The sequence below is a fragment of the Pseudopodoces humilis genome, chromosome 5 (assembly GCF_049639895.1).
Source record: "Pseudopodoces humilis isolate 2021_Gansu_Grassland_sample_001 chromosome 5, ASM4963989v1, whole genome shotgun sequence".
Classification (NCBI taxonomy): domain Eukaryota; kingdom Metazoa; phylum Chordata; class Aves; order Passeriformes; family Paridae; genus Pseudopodoces; species Pseudopodoces humilis.
This window is the reverse complement of record NC_142204.1, coordinates 20,109,846-20,135,658: the sequence shown is the minus strand read 5'-3', so window position 1 is coordinate 20,135,658 and position 25,813 is coordinate 20,109,846. Positions and strand designations below refer to the sequence as shown.

At 39.7% G+C, this 25,813-nt stretch overlaps 3 protein-coding genes across 4 annotated transcripts in view; 2 read left to right on the top strand and 1 right to left on the bottom strand.

The window, feature by feature from the left end:
* The window catches only part of ALDH1L2 (aldehyde dehydrogenase 1 family member L2), a 30,227-nt gene extending 27,458 nt beyond the window's left edge, over positions 1–2,769 (top strand). The window contains exons 22-23 of one of the 2 annotated variants that reach the window (XM_005527863.3): positions 486–685; positions 1,665–2,769. In XM_005527863.3, coding sequence (XP_005527920.1) covers positions 486–685; positions 1,665–1,720 — 256 coding nt within the window. In that variant the 3' untranslated portion in view covers positions 1,721–2,769. Of the gene's footprint in view, positions 1–485 lie in introns of both variants that reach the window. The other variant, XM_088055384.1, reaches the window with a different exon arrangement.
* A 123-nt stretch (positions 2,770–2,892) lies between these two features.
* Positions 2,893–7,402, bottom strand: NOPCHAP1 (NOP protein chaperone 1). The gene is made up of 4 exons (XM_005527864.3): positions 7,310–7,402; positions 6,490–6,576; positions 5,376–5,512; positions 2,893–4,152 (listed from the first exon to the last, which is right to left on the bottom strand). The coding sequence occupies exons 1-4, from the start codon at positions 7,377–7,379 to the stop codon at positions 3,967–3,969; spliced, it is 480 nt and encodes a 159-aa protein (XP_005527921.2). The 5' UTR covers positions 7,380–7,402; the 3' UTR covers positions 2,893–3,966.
* A 2,967-nt stretch (positions 7,403–10,369) lies between these two features.
* SLC41A2 (solute carrier family 41 member 2) overlaps positions 10,370–25,813 on the top strand; it is a 43,969-nt gene continuing 28,525 nt past the window's right edge. Inside the window, exons 1-5 of the mRNA XM_005527865.3 lie at positions 10,370–10,488; positions 16,701–17,432; positions 18,641–18,748; positions 23,500–23,571; positions 24,370–24,514. Coding sequence (XP_005527922.1) covers positions 16,878–17,432; positions 18,641–18,748; positions 23,500–23,571; positions 24,370–24,514 — 880 coding nt within the window. The 5' untranslated portion in view covers positions 10,370–10,488; positions 16,701–16,877. The remainder of the gene's footprint in view (positions 10,489–16,700; positions 17,433–18,640; positions 18,749–23,499; positions 23,572–24,369; positions 24,515–25,813) is intronic.

Sequence of the window (25,813 nt, the reverse complement as noted above, 5' to 3'; positions counted from 1 at the left end):
ACTGATTTTTGAAGCTGTATGGAAATGAGATGCAGATAGAAAATAGCACTCTGGAAATGGCCTGAAATTTGTGTCTTGATAGCTGTTTAAATTCCAGCTGTTATTCTGCAGTAATTTGTAAAGCTGGACAAAATTTTAGCAAGCTGATTCATCATCTGCTGCCATGCTGTCCTTTACAGGCATATTTGTATTGCTCTAATTCCCAAGTTGTACAGTAGCAACATTTCCCATGGCATTTCTCAGTATAGATAATAACCTTTGAAATGTGAGGTTATGAGCTTTGCAAGCTTGAAGCAAGGGTGTGAGTTTCTGTGGATCTGCCAGATTGACACACAAATTTGTCCTTAATAAGGCATCCTTAAAAAATCTCACTCGAGAAGACAGGCCATGTGAAAAGTTGCTTCAATGACAATGAAGGTGGAAGGTTGCTAACACTTGTTTAATTTACCTAGTTGTAAAAGTTAAGTAATTTCTTTCCCCCATAGGGACGTCGATGGAGTATTGCAACGGGCAAATGCCACAGAATATGGCTTAGCTTCAGGAGTTTTCACAAAAGACATAAACAAAGCTCTCTACATCAGTGAAAAACTAGAAGCTGGGACAGTTTTTATTAACACGTACAACAAAACTGATGTGGCAGCACCATTTGGTGGATTTAAGCTGTCTGGCTTTGGGAAAGATTTAGGTAAGTTGTCTCCTTCCCTCATTTCTTGTCTAAGAGTCCTAATCAATGAAAGTACTGTCTGGGTACAGTGTATCTAGTAAAAAATGAGCTATGGGTGCACTTCCTGCATCTCCTACATTCCTCCAATTACAGTAATCCAATTCCTCTCCTTCCCTAAATATTCCCACTTAATTCCTCCCATTCAGCTTTTCCTGTACATTTGCCGAGTAACATAGAGCATTCTTCTCCAACTGCTCTGAAAGCAGACAAATAAAATACAGCTTGTCCAGAGCTCTGTACAGGCTACAAAAGGCTGTCAAGTAAAAATGGTATTGGCCAAAATATTCTTTCTCTCAGAGAGAACGCTAATTTAGGTTTCTTCTCTAAGTAAGAGCATGGGAAACTTTTTTACACCTTAAAATGTCACCAAAATTTGCCAACAGCCACAGAGAAAAATGCATAACAAAATATTTTCTTTTCAAAACAATTTTTTAGAAAAGTGAAGTCACTCTGTCCAAAAAGCTTCACAAGTTTGGACAGATCAAGCTTCATGGCAGAGAAAAAAAGGAAAACCAAATTTTATTCACACAATAGATTTTTTTCTTTTGGAAGCTGCAAAGACATTTCCTGAAACCAAAATGACTGATGGTGTCAAGGAAAAAAAGATTACTGATTTTCACACAGCTTCTCTACCTATGACCTTTAACAGAAGAGAAGCAAAGCTCATAAATTCAGCTATGGGCCCCCAGTGGCCATCTAAGGACTGCTGCTGCTTGGGGAGCTGCTTACTAAATTCCAGTTCTTTTTTCTTACACATCTGTTGGGTCTGGCCTCTTGTCAAACCAGTTCTGTAAATCACAGTGGGAAGGTAATTAGTCTTCATTGTTCCTTAAGGACTCAAATATTGGCTAGAGTGTTTCAAATTTTTTCTTAATAATAGTTATGTTCTGACAAAATTAATTTAGCTGCTGTTTAACAGTTCAATATTGTGCTTGTACAGGTGAAGAAGCTCTTCATGAATATCTCAGAACCAAAGCCATCACTGTGGAATATTAAAGTAGCAGCTTCACTTGAGAAATAGACTTTCAGCAGAGTTTGAATCTTGATGACTACATGAAGCACTTGATACCACACCTAGGATATGCTGTCTGCAGTGCTACAACCAAAAAAACAAAACAAAATACTCATTCTATGGATAAGTTTCTATAAATTTGGTCTAAATTTTAGTCTGATAGACAATGGCCTTTGGAAATCACCCTGAAGTTATTTAAATTATGTAGCAGCAACAGTTAGTAGCACAATTTCTCCCTAACCCCCCTCCCCAAGAATATGGTTCAGTTTATTTTTGTTAAATAGAACTGAAGAGTAAGTTCTCACATACCTACTTCATATTTCTGTTACATGTTTACATTATCATTTTAAATCCTTAGTTATTAGTCTTCTAAAGCTGAACTAAAATATACTGATGATGCCATCTTTGCTATAAACCAGTTCAGGTTTTACGGTAGCAATTAAACACTCTGCTCTGGTGACTTTTCAGCAGTACAGAAAACCTTTGTGCCATAAGAAGTAAATCAATGCAAGGAAGTGCACTTACTATGATCTTTGTATAGTAATACAGAGTTCAATATTGGTGTTAAACTATGCATATCAAGCTAAAGTTACTGAAAATATTTTCTACCTTTTTGTTGATACAGAATGTGTGATCTGCCTGCAATTTGAAAGGTGGTTACATTAATGGATTAAAATCACTTTTTGTGTCTGTGCACATGGACTGTAATCACTGTTTCATACTGCATGATTATTACTTTGTATTTCACTTTTGGGTTCTTTTTAAATCTGTGGGAAAATCCTTTGTAAAATGACCAAGGTCAGATGTTGGCTTTCAAACTTTTTTCAGATTGGAAGAAATTTTCTATAGATTGAGACCTTATTTAACTAAGCCTGTTAAGACTCCTTGCTCTTAGAATGCAAAAACACCCAAAGCTTTGACTATCTGTGGGCTGCTATTAAAGGTAGCAGTCTGATTCTTCGATTCCCATCCTTCCACTTCACTAAAATATTCCATGGTTTAATCAGTAAATCATGTCTCCATCCTACATTTAGGCCACATTGTAAAAGGAAGACCAGAATCCTTGTTATTTCTTACCACAAATACTACAGAAACAGGTATTAAAACTAGAACTTCATGCACGGGATTCAAAATTAATTCTAAAAATAACTGCAGGTTTCAAGTCATGACATTAAGTTTAATATTTGAGCAAATACAGTATAGGAAATTTTACTTTAATGGTGTAGAAAATACAAAGTTCCTTTAAGAAACAATGATACCCAGGAGCATGACAGATACTTCTGAAATGCAAACTGATTTATGAAGTAAATGTAATGGCCCATACCATTGTATTTGATCAATCTGAGGTAAGCATGAATGGGACACACTTTCATTGATTCTGGTTTCACAATTGTGTCAAGCCTACTTAAATACAGGCCAGCTGAAAATTCACCTTTACATCCTTCTGTCAGTGACAGCTGTTAACAGAGATTATAAACATGGAAGGGAAATTGGGGGATGAAAAGTCTAGCTTAAAGCTATCATAACACCCGAGAGGCAGCCTTGATGCTTTGAGTATGGAAGGCGTTTGCACCACAGCCACACACATTTCCCACATGGGCCTGTAACCTTCCTGTGCTGGTGTGGAGCTCAGTGCAGGCACAAAGGGTAAATAACCCTTTGCTGAACTCTCTGGTCATGGCTGTCCTTACCCAGGCTGGCTCAGCCAGAAATGAGCTCAGTCACAGTTCCGGTGTTCAGCAGTCACTGCCATGAATGTAATGTAGGCATACCTGTGAGCTATTAAAGATCATGTTTAATATTGAAGAGAGTCCATAAACTCTTCACAGGACGTGGAATATAAAAACAAAGCTTTCTTCCTAGTTAACTCTTTCTTGCCCTTGAAGAAAAAACTATCTTCCTATGAAAAAAAGGTCTTTCTTCAACAAAGCAATAGAACAATAATTTTTAACTTTCAAGTGCCCCTTACTCAAGCTGTTTTCTTGGTGTAATCTACTATGAAGTGCATTTCCCTGTTATTTGATGAATCAAATCACACTTAATTCTTCCAAAATCCAGCTTTCCCCAGTCATGAGTGGATCCTGAAATCTCCACCATGTAAACTACAGCATTTCACAGGATCCTGAGAGATGCTACATTGGGAAACAAAGTGGTTTTCAGGGCCAACTCTTCAAAGCGAGAAAACACGATTTGGTTGGTTTGGGGGTTTTTTAAGTAAAATAAAATAGATTTACTCATTTGCTTTGCTGTCCAAAATTTCTATTTTGCCCTTTTCTCCCTTTTGTTTAGGAAACTTAATGTTGTCTACTGTCACTTCATCAGTTGCAGAGTCATCTTCATCAGATTCTGAGTCATCTTCTGAAGTCAGCAACTCTTCATCTGTATCAGAATCACTCAGCTCAACTACAGCAACATTCTGAAAAAAAAAATAAATCTTGGTTAACACATTATATATATTACATATATATATACACACACACACTACAGCACTTCTATCACTGGAGTAAAACATAAGGCAAATATATTAAACAGCCTACTACCATAAGAAAACCACTACCACAATAAAAAAGACTTTTGGGTTTTTCTAGGATTATGATGAATATCATGAAGTTTCCCTAATATTTAAATTGAAATTTATATTGGCCTACAGCAAATCTAAGGCCATATTTATACCATTATCAAAGAAAGAACTGAGTCAACAGCTGAACTCAGATAGTCTAAATCAGGCATTTAAAGTGATGAGCAGCAGGCATCAAAACCACTTTTCAATTAAAAATTCAAATGAAATAATTTACTGCATAAGGTGTTGACAAATACACAAACATGTAGGTGTGCATATATATTAAAAAATAATTCAGATTTTATAATGTAATAGTATTCAGGACATTACAAGTACTCTAAAACTGAAAGCAGTTTAAACCACCAAGGTATTTTTGAAGGGATCTCATATATTATATATTTATTCATTTATAAGGTATTTTTTAAAGGATCTCATATATCCATATACAGAGCCATAATTTCTGCTTAGCCAGAAGGCATTTGGCTGGGTCATGCACATGTATCACCTTCATAATAAAGTTTTCTTATGTAAGCATGTGGCTGCAGCACTTCAGTTAAAACCAGAAAAAAAATATATATGTGACTGTAAATAAATAGACAAATACCAGTAACAAAGGATCACAACAACACTAACAACTTTTCTAAACCCAAGATCTAGTCATTCCTAAAAATATGAATAGAGCAGAGCTGAAAGCCAGTTATTACTCTTACACTAAGCTTTCTGTTATGCCTTATTAGGCCTTATATTGTTCAGTTTCTAAACCAAATCACCCAGGAGACATTTAAAATACAATTTGTGACTTCTGATACAGAGCTGTCATTTCAAAAGCATGTCTTATTCTGTTCTTAAACTACTTCATCCCCAGTGATTAAATTCTGCAAGTATGAAAACCAAGGCGTAAATTTCAACCAAATAAGGATGTTCATTATGTTTTGAATTAGCAGATCAAAGACTATGATAAAGACTTCATAGAAAATGGTAAAGACTTCACTTTATCTATCATATTACTCATTCTAAGATCAGAGAGTTATTTTAATTCCATCTAGATTTATGTTAAAATAAAAAATATACATATTTACCATTTCTATAACTTTTTCTGTTTCACTGTCTAGATGTTCAATATCAAACTGATGAGCAGGTGCTGTTACCATTTTTCTTTTGAGCTCATCATTTGCCTGGGCCATCTGTGGCAAAAAGCTCTGTACTCGGTCCAAAACTGAAAAGAAACAAATATCACATATATTATATATATACATATATAGATAAAGAGATGCTCATTAGTGTTCACACCTCAGAAATGAGCCTTTAAACAGATACTGCTTCAACTCTGATTTCCAGCTGTCTACAATAATTAAGTATAGACTGAAGGTCTCAAAGAAGATGGAAAAATTAGTTGTAGCAGATGTCATGATAGACTAATGAAAGGTCAATATAATTAACAAAAGAAACCCTGAAATTAAGATGGTGGGAGAGAGATGGAAGCTCCAGGTTGAAGTATAAAGCACTTATCCTCTACAGCTCAGTGGGACTTCACAGGAATTTTAAGGTAATCAATGGAATTAGGAGAATCACACTCATATCCCTTCCATGGAGGAAGACAATATTTCCACCTCCAGAATTTCTTCAAATAAACTGCCCCACACATGCAGATGAGCCAAACACTGGTTTCTTTCTTTAAGAAGAGGTACTATTCCAGGTGAGCTCCACAGAAGTCTAACAGTAACAATCTACCTTTGAAATACTGTCATTTTTGTCAACTTATATCCAACAAAGAATTTGATGTAACAATCTTTTTAAAGTTCAACTCAATCACAAAACAAAAAATGAAATAATTTGACAGGAGTCCTTTTTAAATTAAATGCTTTCATACAACTAACATATCACACAGAGAAGTTAATTCTAAAAAGAGATAAGAGGCCCAAGCAACAACTCCATACTAGGAAAGAACAATCTGTCCCTAACACTTAGAGCTGTAACTCCTAACACTGCAAAATGTAATTTTGCAGCAGCAGCATTTACCTGACTCACCAGTGGGACATGGAACTGTAATGGGAGGAGGACCTTACACCTGTAGAAACTGAACACAAAAGCTTCTCCCCCTACCTTTTCAAGGAAAGCACTGAAGCAAAAGTTGTGCCACAAATGTTACCTACTACTCAACACGGTTCCAGAGACAAGCTCCTCATTACTTACCATCACTCCTTGGCACCTTAACCGTCTGTAAAGTTGTGGCCTTCTTGCTGCTACACTTGGAATTAATCAGCAAAATGTCTTCCAGGCCTGCAAACAAACAAACGAGTATTGAAGTGCTTAAGCTGTCAAGTTCTCCGTAATTGTCATCTGCTTTTGCTGCTCTTGGGAGAAATACTGAGCTGCAGGGGTCAGGGGTCTCACCCTGCAGGTCAGTATTCACACACTCCTCAAGTTTAAGCTAAAGTTCCTTAAGCTGTTTTTGAGCCAGAGATTGATTAAGCGAGATTCATAATGCATAGAAAAACCTCTAATACCCCACAGCAAGGCATGGTGAGGTGGGAGCCGAGGCGTGCCAGTCGCACTGATTTAAATCCCGGTGCCAATGACCTCCACTAACAGTAGGCAGCAGCAGCAGCGCCGTAAAACCCAAACCGTGTCGGCCAATTCGGCACCAATTATCCTCATTAATCCTTATGACCGCCAGCGCCGCCATCCGCCTGGTATCGTTAATTAAAGCGAAGCGTTCTGTCTTTTTCACTCTTTTCTTTGGTCTCATAAAAACGTTGTTACGACTGCCCATAGTTAAACGTGGATTTCCCCGCTTATTTACTTCGCATTACCCCTCCCCGGGAAAGCAGCTCTTCAATACAGGCACGACCTGTATTGATGCGACCACGAGTGGGTCACCAGCAGCCCGGCGGCCCGACGAGCACCTCCTTCGGGCTGCCTGGCCGAGCCGAGCCGAGCCGGCTGCAGGCCGTGCCGGACTCACCTGGCCGGTGCCAGACTCACTGACCTGGCCGGTGCCGGACTCACTCACCTGGCCGGTGCCGCACGTCCAGCAGCTCCCGGGAAGCCGCGGGCCCCGCCGCGCCGCCGGGCCCCGCCATGCGCCAGCCCTCACGGTAGTGGAGCGGCCCGCGCGCTCGGCGGCTGCGCGCCCCCTGCCGGGCGGGAGGACCGCGGGCACTGCCGCCCGCTCCCGTGTGGGCCAGTGGGGCCGGCGCGCCGCGGAGATCGTCATGGATCGGTTCGGACCTTCCGAAACACAACAAGGGCAAACGCACGGAGGCCAGCCGTGTTGTCCTGCTCATCTGCTCACCCTGGTGAGGCACATCTGGAGTGCTCTGTCCAGTTCTGCGCTCCTCAGGACGAGAGGGACATGGAGGTCCCGGAGCAGGTCCAGCGGAGGCAACAACCATCAAGGAACTGAAACATCTCTGTAAGAGGAAAGGCTGAGGGAGTTGGAGGCCTGTTTAGCTCCGAGAAGAGATGACTGAGAGGAGATCTCGTCAATGTACGTAAGTTTGTAAAGAGAGGGTGACAAGAGGATAGAGCCAGGCTCTTCGTGGTGGTGCCAAGCAACAGGACAAGAGGCAGAAAACGATGCACAGGAAAGTTCCACCTGAGGCTGAGGAAGAACTTCTTTACTGTGCAGTTGACCACACACTGGAATAGGTTGTGGAATCTCCTATACTGGAGATATTCAAGAACTGTTTGGACATAATTCTGTGCAAAGTGCTCAAAGACAACCCTGCTTAAGCAGGGAGGTTGGGCCAGACGATCCATTATTGTCCCTTCCAACCTGACTGATTCTGTGATTGGGCACAAAAAGTCCATCCCATCACCACGAAGTGCCATGAGCATGTGGAACCAAGCCACCAGCAGGAAACATCACCTGAACACCTGTCAGTAGCTGCTTGTCTCTCAAAACTCCCCCATTTTCATTTTCGGAATTTAGAAAATGAACCTAAAATTAAATATCAGAGCCTGAGGGAGTTTTACTCATCCTTTGGAAAAGAAACTTACACAACCACCAAGTTCAGCAGACACTGGCCAACCTGTTCTTCAGGATTTGCTCTGCAGTTTCTGTCCTTATCTGTCCCTATCTCTCCTGCAGTTTCTGTCCTTTCACATTTAGACAATGTGAAAGCTGCAAAAAGAAAACTGAATTGTTCATAAGAAATAAAATGGGAAGTCCAAGACGAAAATGAGAAAAAATTGTAATCAGGTAAGTGGTGTTTATAGGCCCTCATTGCAAAGGACACAGGAAAAAACCCAACCACACAACCACCCAGATCCCAGCATTTTGGAACTAGCATGAATAAGAAGCAAACCTCTGCAAGGCCTCAAGCAAGAGGCCACCCTGCTCTTTTCCTGACAGACTGTCCCAAACAAGTGTCTCTGCCACTTCCACAGCTCACCCACAGTGCCAGGTGCATTCCACTGAATTTGCAGCCTGGTTTGTACCTTTCTCCCTAAATGTGCTCCAGAATTTCCATTTCTCAGAAAAATCCCATTGCTAGCTTTAATGACTGAAAAATATTGAGGGCTGAGGTTTTTGCCTTGGGCCTCAAAAGTGAGTCTTTCTGAATTTATACCAACCCAAAATACCCAACCCAAAATAATAGTGTGTGAACCTCAAACAGTATATTTCATCCATGGGTATTATATGATTTCCATGGAGGGTGGGGCATAATGCTGTCAAGGAATCTGTAGTAGGGAGTTATGAAGTGATTGCCCAAGATAACCAGACAAGCAATTAGAAAAGCCAGAAACAGCACCCTCAGGTTCTATTCCCAAACCTCAGGTTTACAGTCTCACCTGTTGGCAACAATGGCAGATGTAATCTTTATCTGATTTGTAGGGTAGCCCAGCTAAGTATCCATGCTGTGTAACATCTGAGCACACACAGCCATAGGGTTGCTTACTAGGGTAGGCAAGCTACAGTATCTGCAGCCCAAATCCCCAATAAATAGAGGACTGAGACCGCTGAATTATTACCTCTGAGGTTTGGGCTGCTTCATTCATTTAAGGTGGTATTGATGTGAGTGTTCAAGCTGATTCTGTATGTTTCACTCTCATAGCACAGAATGTTTTGGCCCCAGTCCTGCAAATACATTTCCCTGTGCTTAAGTTTCTGCTATTCCACATATCCCCACCGCAGCTAGCTCCAGTTTATGGCAGACACTTGATGACTTGCCTGTGCCTTTTTTTTCTCTCTGTAGACAGGAAAAGGTTGTAGGCTTGGCTGCTGTCACCATCATTAAATCTCTTTTCATCCTCTTTCTTCCCTCTCACCTTCCAGCTAAGGCATCCTCACCAAAGTACCAAGCAACAATTGAGGAATAATATTAATACTGATAATAAATGCACAGATTTAGCCGGCTTGACTGTTTTTATAAAGTGGTGACATTAAGTGTTTTGCAAAATAGGAGTCCAGCCAGGCCTTGGTTCCATACTTAGAGGCAGCTGATGTCGAGGGAGGTACTCGCAGACTTAAACGCTCTTTTCAGGGTGTAAAGTCTAGTTCGGCAAGAACAAGAATATTCCAACTGATCCAAGTGCTTAAAAAAAAAAAAAGGACTCCTGAAAAAGCTGCTTTTAGCCAACTGGCAGTAAAGTGCGGCAATGTCCTGGTAGCTGGCAGTCAGCAGTCAGTACAAAACGGCGACTCCTGTGCTACATCGCCAGGAAAGCTTTTGCGAGTGGAAGCAATGGGACGGGCACCGCCAGAGCTGCTCGGGGAGCGCCCTGGACCCCATCCCCCGGCTGCGGGGCATCAGCCGGGCGCCTGCGGGGGCAGCGAGGCGGGGCTGCAGCTTCGCCCCCGCTACGGCCGAGGGGCCGGGAGGGCGCAGCGGGAAGGGGACTCCGGCGGGTCCCGCAGCGCGGGCGGCGGGAGTCCGGCACCGAGGGCGCGCCCCGGGGCCAGGCTGGGAGCGACCACGGGCAGGGCGCCCCATCCCGTCCCACGGGCAGCGCGGGGACGGCGGCGCTCGGCTCCTCCCTCCCCCGCCCAGCGGCGGCTCGGGGCGGCCGGGGGCGCCGGCTCTGCGCATCACGGGCCACATCATCGCGGGGGCCGCCCGCTTCCGCGCCTGCTCAGTGCCGGCGGCGCTCACCTAGCGCGGAGCTGTCACCGCCGCCGGGCTGCTCCCGCCCCGCCGCAGCGATGGAGCGCGACCCCGCCGCGCTGCCGGCACCGCTCTCGCCCAGGTGAGGGGAGGGCGCGGCCCGAGGGGGCGGCGCGGGGAGCGGGGGCAGCGGGGCCGGGCGGGCCGGGGACCCGCCGCCCCGGCTCGGGAGAGGCGGCGGGGGCCGCGGGCGGGAAAGTTTCCTGGTGAGTGGCGGAGCCCCCCGAGCCCCGCGCCGGCCCGCCCCGATGCCGGGGTGCCCAGGGCGCCCAGGGCTGGGGGGCACTCGGTGCCGCCCGCCTCTCGCCCCGGCCGGCGTTCCCGGGTGCCGCGGGGCTCGCCCTCCCCGTGCTGCGGGTCCCGACACTCCCGGCCGCCCTCCTCCCGCACCCCGGCGCCGGGCGGGCTCCGGCTCGCCGGGCGGGCCGGTGCCCAGCGCCCGGGGCGCGGATGCTGCCGCGCGTTTGGCCGCCCGCGCCCCGCTACCCTGTGCTGCTGCTCAGAGCCCCGCAGCGCGTTTCATCATGTGCGCGTAATTATGCACTGCTCCAGGTAGCCTGGACAATGAGCCTTTTCTTTGGTTTCTCTGTGCGTGCGCAAGACCTGCTTTACATTCCCAGTAGCCCCTATTCCTTGGCACTCTTTACATCCGTATGTGCAGGCAGTTCTGTTCCCACCTTTGCACCCACAAAAGTGTGCCAGACTCGGTCGCCGCAGATGCAGTCCTAGACAAGCATGGAACCTCTACCTGAACAGCGCGTGTACAGACTTCAACGATCATCTCTTTTCTGTTAACAACCATTGTAATTAATGTCTGATGGCACATTCATTCCCTTTCCATACTTTTCTGCCAAAACATAGGAGCTTTTTGTGATTTATTCTACTTTACTTTGTACTCTCCCATTAAATCTCAGTTAACTTCAGGTTGTAGGTCTCTATTTCTTCAGTTTCAATGAATGTTATAATTTCTGCTTCCACCAGCCCATTGTCCAGGATATAGTTGTGTGTCTTCACTCACATTTATATCTGGGTTATAGAGCACAGTACAACACGTGGCTCATACAAAATAAAGTAATTATTTAGTCTTTAGGAAGAGTCCTAACAATGTTTAGAATACATGCCTAGTTATCCTCACTTTACTAGTTTAGTAATGTGGGTAAAAAGATGAGAGCAGATAGGATGACCTGTTTTAGCAGCATTCCCTACACCTACTGCCATAAAGACATTGTGAAACTGGATCCATAAATGCTGCAGTATGCCTGGTAGACACTTTAGGAGGAAAAATAACAGCGTATCATTTTCTTCTCAAATACCTGTATGATATTATCCACAAAAACAATGGGAAGTCTGTGTCCTAGTGCCTAACTTAATAAGTAATTAATCTCTCCTTGGTGGTGACAGTAGGGACCTGTAATCAGGATCCTAAAGAGTAGTTAGGATTCATCTTGGTAAGTACTTACCGGTTACTTAATCTAGAGGACTACATTATCTCTTACATTTCATACTTTCCCACCTGCTTTTAATGGGCTGAAGGATGTGATTTGCCTGGTATTTTTCATGTTGGTATTGCATTTGGGTCATTTTACAACCACCCACATTTCACTGACTTGCTGCTGTGTTTTGGTCTCTTCTACATGAGTTGCTTTAAAAGTGCAGAGTCAAACCAAGTCTTTTTCTCACAGCTGCTTTTCTCTTCCTTGGGGCCAAAATCGAAAGCTGCCGTGTTCAGGAAGTGGAATGCAGCAGTCTCAAACTTGTCTGAAAACTGAGCCTGAGGGTGACAGGTTTTTCAATGTCTTACTGTCAAGAAGGCATCTGGAGGTTCTTTAATCTGTTTTTTTTTCCCCCTCTAATTATTTGTTTCTTTTGCTGTTAATTTAACCAGCAACTACCTTACAATAAACACAGTGTTAACCAGTTTACTGCATAATACTTAAAAATGGTATTTAATGGTCTTATATCTGCCTTGCAGGTAACATTTGTTAATTTTCAGCATGTTTCACAACCTTTTACACGCTACACTCAATATCTGGTGTAAGTAACCTTAGCCCAGTGTACCACATTGGTTTCCGGATTCTATGGAATGGTTAATGATAATACAGCCTGTTTACTCTCTGTAATGCTGAGGGGATATGATGTAGCTTTCCCTTCTACTGATATGCCTACTACACTAATGTAAATGATTAGCCATGGCTGCAATAAGGGTATCAGTGTGATACTGACACTTGTATGTATACACAGCACAGTAGTGGAGAAGAGGCCATGCAGATCCCTGTACCACCTGTGTTCTGAACTGAGAGAATGCCCATAAAACTTTACATTTCAGTCTTTACAGGATCTCAGAATTTCTGAAGCCAGAAGGAATTGCAGGAAATTTTCTATTCAGCCACCTCTGCTCAGTGTAGGGTCAAGAAGAACAGGTTGCTTGGAGCCATGTCCCAGTTTTGGTTTCAAACATCACCAAGGATGTAGTCTCCAGAACCTGTTTGAACCAGTGTTCAGCCACTGTCATGGTAAAACCCCCCCAGCTTTTTCTTATGTTCAAATGCCATTTCCAGTGTTTCAGTTTGTGCCTGCTACCTCACATCCTTTCAGTGAGAAGAATCTGGCCTCATCTCTGAAGACACAAAAAGAGTCTTTCATGCCAAGGAATAATCCAGCTTCATCTTTGCTTATTATGGCAAAATATTAAAGTTCAGTGTTTCGTTAGCGTTTCATATTACTTTCCTGAATCCCTTTCCAAGGTTTGTTCTTGTCCTGAGAGGCATTTCTCAGACAGGCATGTTTACACAATTGTATTTTATTGTGGACTGCTTGGAAGTGCAGTGTAGAGATTATTAATGCTTTGAAAGACCACCTATAAAAAATGTTGGCAACTTTCAGGAAAAACAGGTTTTGACTGTGATGTGATTAGCTTTGGATCCCTTGAAAATCCTAAGAATTATTTAGATAGATGTTATCTTTTGGTTTTTTAGCCAAGCTCTGAAAGAAATCAGAAATTTCCCTAGACCTAAACTTCGGTAATTATTTGTTTTAGCCTGTCATAATGTTTACTCTACAGAAATTTCATGCTTGATTCTTCCTCCTTCCCCTTTTTTGAAGGTCTTTAAAAGGTCATGGTGATTTATTGTGTTCACACTTTAAATGAATTGTTGGCAGTCTAATATCTATCAGATCAAATTTAGCTGTAGAATCCGGTCCCTTAATCCTGCTAATGCTAGATGTTCTTTAAACCAAGGGGAAGTATGAAAGAAGCATTTTCTTTCCCATGCTCTTGAGAACAGCATTATAGGTGTGTCTGAAACAATGTGGACAATTATTTGGGCAATAGTGAAGAGAGTTCTTTGAGCTTCTTCCTGAACAATTTAATTTTTTTGGTTGTTTCATCTTTCTCAGATGAATCAAGCCAATCAAAGGTGAAGGATGGAAAAATGTGATAATGATCAGGTGTTCAGTTTCATAGCTGAAGAACCTGAGATTTTTCTAAAGCAGCTTTGCATTTCCAAAAGTTAGCATCTCTCCCAGCTTGTGGTCCTATTTTGTACAGCATTTCTTTCTGCCTGTCCATCACGTATACTGTCTAAATGTGCATTTTTTAAATTGCTGTGTGCATCAGTTGTATTAATTCTTATGGGTAAAATTGGCTTGCTCTCTTTTGGATTGCCAACTGTCTTATTTTTCAGGAATACATCTTCAGTGAATGGTAGGGTATGTATGTATTTATTTCTTATTTATTTATGTTTACATAACTGTTTATGTTTGTGTATGCTTGCAGGACTGAGAGAGAGAGAGGTGGGTAGTACACAGTAATGGTTATGTGCTATAAAATATATGAAGGAAAAGAAGAAATTAATAGAAGTAGGTACTTAGGAAACAATCAGGAAGAGGGAATTATTTTTTTCAGAGTTTGGGCATAGGTCATTATTTTCCCTGCAGGGACAAAGACAAGGTATCCTTTCATTTCACATATAATATGCCAGCTATGATAAATCTGAGGCTGCTTCCTGACTTCTCAAAGGATCTTTGTCTCTCTTTTTTTTTTCAGTACTTCATCTTTTTCTGTAACCTCCAGATTACATGTCAAGAAACCAGAACCACTTATCTCTTCTTCCTACAGACTGGGAAAGAGATTTAAGAGATTTTAACTGCCTTTTCTTCATATGAATTACTCGTGCAGTGCTTGTTTCTTTAGGTCCCATATCTTTTCTAGACAACACTACAACATAGGCATTTTTCTTGTCAAAGATAAAGCTTCTCAGGAAGTTCTTGTTGTTCCTTAGAACAACATGAACAAGGTTTTCTGCATCTTGTAGGTACAAAAAAAACCCTGAAAATACAGCAATTATTAGCATCCTCTAAATTAGGATGAAAATATTGCATCAGATGACATTTAGAAAATAGCTTTTGTTGGAACAGGTTTTTAGAAATGACTAGTTACATTTAGAAGGATTGGTAGTTATCTTTTTTCTGTATGCTCTGAAGGAACAATTACTCTTTACTGTATATTATACTATACAATACTTTTCCAACCTAACAGTTTCATGATTCCATGTTTTTCAGTTTATCTTCTTAAATTCTCATTTTCCAGCATTTATCATTAAGTTCACATTTTGTCATTCTAAGTCTTTGTGGTAGGAAAACCATAAATGGCTGCCATCCAAACTGCTTTGTACTATTTCAATTGCTAGCCATCCACACGAGCCTCTTCCTCCATTTGGAACTTGACCAAATAATGTTTCTGGTCCCCTTTTTTTTCTCATTTTAAGTACCATTTTTATTTGTTAATACTTTCTTATATTAAATGAAACCACCGTCTTATCAAAGGATTTGTTTCTTAAAAAAACACCAAAAGAGAAAAATTTTAAAGGAGAACAATCCATATGTTAAAAAATATATGGATAAATTTTTTGGCCAGAGTTTCAGAGCAATGAATAATTGCCATGAGTCACTGGTCTAGCACTCTGGTGATGAGACTGGAGGACATATGGGAGAAACTGCAATGAGAGCCAGACTCTGCCTTGCTAAAGCTGTCAGAAAATTTTCTCAATGCATTTTCCTTGGGAGTGAAATTAAATCCTTCAATTTCTTCTCCTCATTCTGTCTTTCTGTAGCACTTAACAGAGCTCTGTTTTGATCTGTGGTTAGAGCTGCTCCAGGATAGCAGCAAAAGTTGTTTTGTTATTCTTTATTTAAATTTTATGGAAACCAGAATTGAGGCCTAGGAGTTTTTTGTAATGCACTGAAACGGAAATGTTCAATGTAGCAGTCTGCTGCAGAGTGGCAAAAGATAATGCAGGAATCTTGGTTACTCTGTTGCTCTTGTGGCAAAAAGATTGCTGTTTCTTGCAAAACTTGGCTTCTTTCTAGATCAAGCTGTAAATTACATTGTCATTTTAAAACTATTTGTTCCTTGGTCAGAGCTCCCTTGGATAAAGCAAGTGCTAGAGAGAAAATCATGTTGCTTCTGAGTCATCTTTTCACTTGAAAAACCCAAATCTAGGAGTTCTATGAGCAGCAGGAATTTTGAAGTTGACTTGCTTTGGCCATGTTGGAGTGAGTTATCGTAGCTAATGTTTGAAGACACCTAACAGCAAAGGCACCAACTTGGATCTCTTACAAGGCTATTAGTTGCTAAAAGCTTTGACATCTCCACTCCTTGTAAAGTCTATCTGAAATTGCACTAGAAATACTGGATGACTTAAATCTTTGAAATAGAGGGAGAAGAAGTATAGGAATCATAACATTAAAAATATGATCATAGGAGGCTGAGTTTCTTAGGAAATGCAGATTAAAAGTCCTCCAGCTCTAAAATATTTTAATTTCTTGCAGTCTGAAATGTTTTCACAACTTTGCATAGACACAAAGTCATGTGGAATTGTGTTATCCTTCATCATGCTGGTGCAGTCTCCCTGACCTTTGTTTCTCTGTTTATGCCAACCATTTACTTGTATTTATGTAGTTTATTAATAAGTACCAAGCTCAGCAAAGCTTTGAGTCAAATTAGAACTGTTCTTTTAGTAAATTACGACAATTATTATCACAACATGAAAATTAAAGAAAAGGAAGGTCAAGTGGCTTCTGATGGAGGGAATGTGAAATGACTTGAGACTGTCAGTATATCATTGTTTATTTTCCTACCATGCTGGAAATGTCAAAGTAGAAACAACTTCCCCTTAAATCATGGTAAACAGGAAAGAGAAAATATTGTGATCTGAAAAAATAAACCAATACCTCGTGTATTCTGTAGAGTTAAAGTATTTTAGAAGTAAATACATACTTTCTACTTTTTTGCAGATCCAGTCTTGCGTATGGAATTGTTGAAGATCTGAGAGCAATGAAAAAATATTTTTGCTTGCAAAAAAGGAACATTTTGGTCCACATGTAAGTGTGGCATTTGGTGATTCACCTGCTAGATTTCTTGGCTGACATCTGAAGAACAAAGTGTTTTTCAGCCCATACTTCTGTAGCAGTATGACTAACTGTAAAGGCAGATCTACCATCTCCAAAACAAATAGCAAAGTCCATGACAGAGAAGGCTTTGTAAACTGGACCATAAACCTTAATACAATTCAGTCTGATAAATTTTTGAGACTGCTTTTAAGTATGGTTCCTGTTGTTTACCAAATAAACCAAGAGGAAAGACACAAAAAGGTGAATGGTGTCTGGCAAGATGGATTGCAACCAACAGGACACAATTTTAACGTCAGGTCCGAACAACACACAGAATACCATCACTTCTCAGAACCAAGCTTTCATGGTAGCAATGGACACAGCCCATCCAGCTGTAGCCCTAAATATGATGATTTTACCAGTTATAATTACTGTGATGGAATGGACACTTCAGAAACAGATGCCATGTTGCAGGATGACGCTCGCTCTTGTGACAGTAATGAAGATATCATTGTGGAAGGAAGTAGAAAACAACCCAAAGAATCGAGTAGTATTATGGCACTGCAGATACTCGTACCTTTTTTGCTAGCAGGATTTGGAACTGTTTCTGCTGGCATGGTTTTGGATATTGTACAGGTTGGTATTTGCTTTGGAAGACTTTTTTAACAGCTAGTCGGTGAGGTCTGTAGTTCTAACATGTGGCATTGTAGATGTCTGCAATGTTGGGATGTAATTAGGTCTGTGTGTGGTTCTGCTACTAGGAACTTATTAAAAAGTTTGAAATAACCACGATATTTTTAACAGAAATACGATACAGAAATTAATCTATATGGATTTTCCTCCCTTTCATTTGCTTTTGCTTCATTCAGCTTTAGAGAATTCTTTAGCTACACTTAAAGAGTTTACAAAGTTTTTGAAAATAGGAGGAAGAGGTGACAATCTTTGTCACTCAAAATCTTGAGAGACTAAAGGAAGCTCAGACTTCAATCAGTTGCAATGGAAAGAGACTTTGTTACCTCAAGAAAAAGGAAAATAAAATTTGACATACAAACTACTTCTCCCTTGGGCTGTTTGACACTAGTCTGGTGCTTTGTTCCTGTGCATCCTACCAATTTATTCTCTGTACAGATGCTTTAATTGGATTCTTTTCATTAAAATAGTAATTTAAATTGTTGTAAATTGCTGAATAAAAAGACAGTTTTCAGTTTTGTTAGTTTAGTTAAATTGGTAAATGATGAAAAATACATGGGTTGACAAGACATACAAAGTAGCACAGCACTTCAGTTCTGAGATCTTGGTGCACAAAAAATGAAAAGAGTTTTCTTTAAAAAATCTGTGTTTTGGAAAGCTGTGCTCTTGTAAATTTCACACTTAGAGGTAAAAGAATAAAGACAAGCTTTTTTTACTTACAGGCTCTGTTCATATGACAATTAATTCCTTGCTGGTTTTATGTGAGGTTTCTACAGAGCTGGAAATGAAAAGATGAAAATATTATTGAAAATTAGGAACAGAATTCAAGAGCAGTGGTAGTATCTGGAACTATTTTAAATAATGAAAAACTAATACTTCAAATTAATGACATATTTTTTTAACTACGTTTGTGTTAAGGCCAAGTTTTGTATCTATTGCTTATGGTCTTCTCATCTTTGAAGAAGTAATATGTAGTCATAAATCTGTTTTATCTAAATAGGTAACAGTTCTGCCTTCAGGTCTATTAGATCTAATACAAAAAGATAAATTTTTTTAGAGGGTTAAGTTATGATTTAAAGAATTTTTTGAATACTTTAGGGATGGTGTAAAGAGAAATTTTCAATTAAATGTTTCCCACTGTATCCTTTGAATAGCACTGGGATGTGTTCAAGAATGTTAGTGAAGTCTTTATCTTGGTTCCTGCACTTCTTGGTCTCAAAGGAAATTTGGAAATGACCTTGGCATCCAGGCTGTCAACTGCTGTAAGTAACTTTCTCTTCCTCTTCACTCTTCAGATACATGTTTAAAACATTCCAAAAAGGAAACAAATCTTTGAGACATGAGTTTTTTATGCTTATGAATTCATCTGGCTGTTATGGGCAGTTTACATCTGTTATTAAGTCAGCAAAGTTAAAAAGGTGACCCTTCTCTCCACACATCAAAACTTCACTTCTAACTCTTCTCTTCCAGCTCATCATTCAGAACAGATAAACCAGATTTATACACAGATGTATTGTGTAAGGTTGAGAGATCTCTTTGACCTTGAGGGATTTTGAATAGGCTAATAAAATATTTATATTTTAAACACATTTTTTAAAGACCATTAGTGTGATACCAAAATAAAGCATCAGTAATAATTTGCTATTCCAGACCTCTGTTGATCAAACTGTAAGAATTTATTTTTTTTTTTAGCTTTCTGGCTAAACAGATTTATTTATTTTTGTTGTGGTGAGGTTGTTCTGGGGTTCTTTTGTGTCTGCTTATTTTTTGTGTGTGCCGACACTGTAATGTAGCATAACTAGTTTTTATTCTGGGTGTTTTTTCTCACGTATTTATTACAGCTGTTTTTTACATATCAGAGGATTTTCTATCCCTTTCATTTTTCTAGTAAGCCAGATTGTGTATCCTGTGTATCTTTTGTGTGTGTGTGTGAATATCTAGTGCTTAGATCAGTCTAATAATGTGGCTAGGCTATTTCTGATAGCTGCACTAGGTATCTCTATAAGGCTGCCTAATGCAGTGCTTCTGTTCTCCAGAAAGGCCCCCGACACTGCCTCTTCCTACTTGAATGAATTTTCTAGTACATGTCTGGTCAAAGGTGTACATGACTCCAAATGAGGTTTTACTATGTCTTTGTAGAATATTGCTCTTGAAACTTTCTAGGGTTTTATGTACTTTCTTGCCTAGAAGGGTCAGATTTAGACCTCTCAGTCACATTGTGATCAATGGCTATGCCTTATTATTTATGCTTTTGTTCATTTCCAGCTGTCACTCCCATCTTCTGGCAGAAATATTATTAGTCCATAAGTGCATGACCTTGCATTTCTACTGTTGAATTTTATCAGCAGTTTTTGCTGCTGTATCCCTCAAGGACATTCAGCTTTTGTATTGTATTACAATGCTCTGTATTGACAAGGTCTCCCAGTGTTCTGTCATTAAGAAATGTCATTGCCACATTCTATTGAGTTGTTGTCTGAATGCACACTGTGATGGACATAGCCTTGACAGTCCTGTGAAGGTTTGCTTGTGTCATGGCCATTACAGAAATTGATTACATTCATACATAAGAATTGACATGTTCTATTGCGTCTTCATCAACATCATCCTTAGTCATTTAATCTTGTCTTCAGTTTGATTTTATTGTTCTTACTTTTCTGAGAATTCTTACTGTTTCTTAACAGCATTTTGTGTTTAAACCTTATTGCCTTTACTGTCAGGCATGAATGCTTTTGGCTATTACTTTGCCTTTTCATTTTTGTTGACCTGTTGCTTAATTTGTTTCTGGCTGGTACAGTCTGTGGCCTGAGGATTAAAAATGCTTGTATTGCATAGTGAAAAATACACCAAGTCCAAGATCTACCAGTGCCTTACTGAAGGCTTAAAACAAAGAAGGTCAGAATACACTTCACCACTTCTGCAAATCCTGAACTTGTCTTGGGCGGGGGGTCAGTGGCTGAATTCCCCATCCTCATCAGTGCCATCACATTTGTGAACATCACAGCTTTCAGGGAACATTTGGAAAAGACAGACAGACCCTTTCTCAGCACTGTCACTCCTGGCCTCGGTTCTTATTATCCATCAGCTGTTACCAAGACAGGAGCTGATCCCCCTCTCATGCACACAGATTAAGGATACTGGAGTTTCCACAACACAGGCTGCATGTCCAGTGGATAAACTAAGAGAACAATCCTGTACAAGAACAGTATAAATCATTTATTATCAAGGGTATGCGAACAAGATTATATTTAAGTTTTATACTTTAAAAAAAACAACCTAAAAAAACCAAACAAATAAATAACCAGTTATAACCCAATAACCCAAACCAAAGCTGTAGAAGCCTTTTACAGATGATGGATTACTACTAGACCTGCAATTTACCAGCCAGTTCTCTCAAAGAGGTCATTCTGACTTTTGCATTCTTCCCATTGATTTCATTGACTCCCAACCCTCTTTAGCCACCCAGCCTTTGGTCCTGTCATCCTCACTGTAGGTGAGAACAGAAGGAGAATATTAATTCAGAGTATATATTTGGAACCCACTTGTCTGTTAATCTTCCCCTCTCTGGCCCACATTTACACTGTCTGGCTCCCCAGCAGACACCTGTCTAAGTAAAAGCAAGACTGTGCCCCTGTGACCAGCTTTACTTTTTGAGAAGGAAATTTCTGACATGAGTTCAGCATTGGAGTTCGTTCATGCCCTGCTTGCTCACGTAGCTTATAATTGCATCTGAATTTGCAGACATGTCTGTGCTCTTGGGACTGGAAACTAATTATCTTTACTTCATTGTTAATTATGTGGTCAGCCAAAATGTGGTGTCTTCTTAGCAAGTTTCTTATCCATAGTACATCAGTTTCAAGCGTTGTCCAGTCACTTTCATTCATCTTGTTGCCCAAATTTCTCCTTTAGCTGCATCTTACTGATCACTCACAATTTCCCATCCGCTTTAGAATCAGTTATTTCACTAAATCTGTCTCGAGACTGTGTTTTTCATCTACCTCAGGGCATAGCTTGTACTTGTAAAGTCTCCATATGCTGGCAATCTTACAACCTACTATTTTTAAAACATCATTTTTATCCCATCGGAAGTTACTTCATATGTAGAACACAGCCAGCAAAGAGCAAAAAGGTGCTTCTGGAGTTCTGCCACTGCCCACTGCCCACTGCTCCCTCTGCCCACTGCTGTGCTGGCATAACTGTGTGAGGTGCACTTAGGTCAACTGCCCATTCAAGCAGGATATTTATATTGTGTTTTGTGTCCTTCAGTTCTTCAGCTTTGTTCTGTTCTTTGGGTCTTCTCATTGTCTCAGTCCACACTGCTGTCTTTTCTCTCTATTCCTTTTTCATTTTTAAAGAGCAACAACAGCAAAAAACCCCCAAAGAAATGACCCACCACCCACACCAAAACACCACTTATTCAGTCATTCCTATAAATTTGCGCAACTCTTGTTCAGACTGTGTGCTATTGTTGTTAAGCATTAGCAGTACGACTTTACAAACCTTTTGTTTAGGTCCATCTATTTCACTGTGTCCCAATAAACTTGACCTCAGTTTATGGAAATCTGCAGCTGCAAGGAGTGATCCTGCTCTTTCTCCTTTCCAAACCCTGTGAGCACTTTTGTGAGGTTACATGGCTGGATGTGACAGATCAGATCATTTTATAGCAGATAACACCTTTTTGCTCCTGGAATAAAAATGTTTTCCACCAAAGCAGCACATTTTTGGTGCCACAAACTCACTCATGGGGCTGGTTCAAGAAAGAAAATGTGAATGTGTAGGTGACAGTAGGAGAATGAAGAGCTGTGGCATTTGGCAGGAGCTCACCTTTAGGCCGGATTAAGCATTTTGCAAGATTACTTCTTTTAACAGGTATTTTTTGGATACTTTTCCAAAACATTTGCAAAGGAGAGAAGAAGTGAAATTCTCCACAGCCTGACACTTTGTTCATTTATCATATATATATATATATATATATATATATATATATATTTAAGATGGATGCAATGGAGATTCTTATCAGCAGTTCCTGAAACAACTGCTGTTGCACTTAAACTTACTGAATGTATTTGCAGAGCTTTCACTGTAGTTTGAACATTATGAAATATTTATAGTGTGATTGAGATAAAGTGCCTTTTTATATTTGTTTTTAAATTAACATTTCTTTTAATACTTTGATCCTTTCAAGTCACTACTATCACAAAATGAAGCAAAATGCAAAAGAAATTGAATTGAAATCTACTGAAAAGGAATTACCAAAAGATGAAAAATATATGCATGAAGTCTTTCTTTTTTTTGAGAAGTATGCTATCTTATAAATTAATATTGTATGGGAAAAGCCACTAAAATTTATGCTCTACATGTAAAAAATGTTCTGTTATCTCAAAAAGGAAGTTATTTTAAACACAGGCATACTGCAGTGGTTTGTACTGTTCATCAGATCTTGTCCTCTAACTCAAAAAAAAAAGCAAAAGTAGGAAATACATTATAAAAGTGTATATATGTACTTTTAAATTTCTTAGAATAATTTTTTTTCCTATCTTTCAGCCACTACTTTAATACTGTACTTACATCATTTGTAACATCAGAAATATATAGCTGTATTATATAAATGAAAAGTTAGAATGCTAAACAGTATTAGATTCTAGCATTTTTTATTTTGAGAATTTAAGCACCATAGAAACAAGCTCAGTCCAAAGGGGTCTTCCAGCCTAGTCCAGGATCTTCCAGTGATCTAATCACTGGTGATGCTTGGATGTTCCAGGAATGTAAGGTGGCTGTTGTATCTTGCAGAGCAAGCTAATGTTAAACAAGTTACTATGTAAAACTGCATCAATTTTAGCTGCTTTTGGAAGGATACTGTAAGTATGATTTCAAATCAAAAGCATTGTTTGAGTTTTAAAATATATATGTTTTTTAAATCAAAGTATTTTATTATATTAGCTGAATTATTCCTGGGTATTTTCAAATAATGCCATTTTAACCCCAAATGTCTGAATATCTTTTCTAATTTTGATAGGTAAATATTGGAAAAATGGATTCTCCCATTGAGAAATGGAACCTAATAATTGGCAATTTGGCCTTAAAACAGGTAAATATAATGGGTGTATTGGATTAATTCTTGTAAGTGAGTGAAATTATTGAAAAGGTTAAATCACAAACATTGGTAAGTATGGAGATGAACAGTGTTAATGGGAAAGTAGTTCTACTACACTGGCTCTTTTCTAAAAAAACATGAGCTTTTATTTATTAGGAGAGGTAAAGTATTATTTGTGACTGTACCAAGGGTATTTCGTTCATAATTTTTCCTGAGAAAGGATCTGAGGGTGACTAGAGAAAAATTTCAGATTTGACAAAACCTTTTAAATTTGACCTTTCAAATGTTTCTAGTACCATATTTGCATTGGATTCAATGTTTAAAGGAAGCGTGTGATAGAACTTTTGGATAATAAACAATATTTTAGATACCTGAGTCATTTGAGGAAAGGAATGCATGTTTCTCCAAAGAAGCTGTTTCTTGAGACCTATTTCTTATTCATGTTATAATGTAACATTCCTAAAACACTGGTGAAATATTTATGTTATGACTTCACTACTTTAAGTGGTTTAGAAGCTTCTTTAGGCATTGGCTTCTTGTAAATCCTGAGCTCCTCTGCCTGATTTTGCTTTTGCTATTCTGAAGTCTGTAAAATGCTGGTAAAGCCTTTCCTGCTGTCCTAAGATTTTCCTTCTTAATCATCCAAGGTTGTCATCCTCCCTACAAAATAGATGAGCATGCTCCTGTTGTACCTGGCATGTTAAGAGTAGATAGGAGGAAAAGCTAACAGAAAATGATTCTGTGGTCCTCCTAAGTCTGTCAATTATTTTATGAATTCACTTTCTTTTCCAGGTTCAGGCAACAGTAGTTGGTTTTCTGGCAGCAGTGGCAGCAGTTATATTGGGCTGGATTCCAGAGGGCAAATACCGCTTTGATCATTCAGTCCTTTTGTGTTCTAGCAGTGTAGCAACTGCCTTCATAGCTTCCCTTTTACAAGGTAAAGGGGGGTGGTGCACATGTTACTTTGTGCAGTTATTTATTTTCCTGTGGATGCAGAATGTGTCTTATGTTGCTATTCCTTTAAAATTTAAATCTGGTAAGGTACGATACATCTGAAAATCAGCTGAGGATAAGATGCCCTTTTGCAATTTCCATATAGGTGGGCATATTGCATTCCTCTCCTGTCACAGTCTTTGAGAAGTTTTTGATTTGTGTGACCTCCTGATCCTATCTAAACAAAAGAGTATGGTTTTGAGACTCCACCTACTATGATGCAGAACTTCTCCCCCTGTCTTCTATATTCATTAATGTACAAAATATATTCTTTGTACTAAGCAGGTAAAACTTGTGTATATCACTCAAGTGATCCTGGATGTTACCTTAACTGAATTCAAAGTTCCAGGTTGCCCATGCTGCTTGTGCGTTAGTTTGTGCTCTGCATTGTGGCTGAAGTGAACAATTTGGCTCATTACTTGAAGGGTCTGGACCAAGTTCAAGTCCAGCTCTACAAACAGTGTCTGTTTGGAGCAATATGGCATGATGAATTTAATTCTCTTTCTAATTGTCAGGAAACATTTAACCATAAAAGATTGTACTTAATGGGTGTGAAGGGGAGGAGGAAAGTACCTGTAATTGTGACACGTTCTTAATGAAAATACATGGTCAGTAGTCTTAAGGATAGTAAGGCAAGTAAAATGGGTAACTTCCTTGTTTTACTGCTTTGCTATGCTTACTTATGTGAAAAATACAAAATTGTTAAAGTTTTGCATGGAATTAAGAGCACACATTTATTTTTTTAGTGACTAGAAAGCCACTGAGTTTGATCATGTACAAAATTAAGGGCAGCAAGAGAACTGAGGAATGTGAGTGCATTTTTTACACTGCTCAGGTATAATTTGGACATGAAGAGAAACTTTGGGTTTTGCCCTGGTGATGGGCCAGTACAGGAAATTACTTTCTAAGCTTTATCCTCCTACATGTGAAATAGGTGCTTTTGAAATATTGTGATCCTACAGGATCATTCCAGTTTATTCTTTAGAGAATTTCCTGGTGTATAACTCCTAAGACAGTTTCTCTGAAAGTGAACTCTTAATGTAGCGTACCATACATAATATAACATAAAGGATAGCATATACAGTTGCAGTTCTTATATATAATACATGATGAGAGGGAAGTTACTCAGGTTGTACCAAAGATTGTTTGTAACAATGCAAATTTTATTTTTAGTAGCCACTTGCATTTTGCAGGGAGATTACTCTTCAAAAGTTAGTGTTGATGTTTATAGGCAAAAATACAA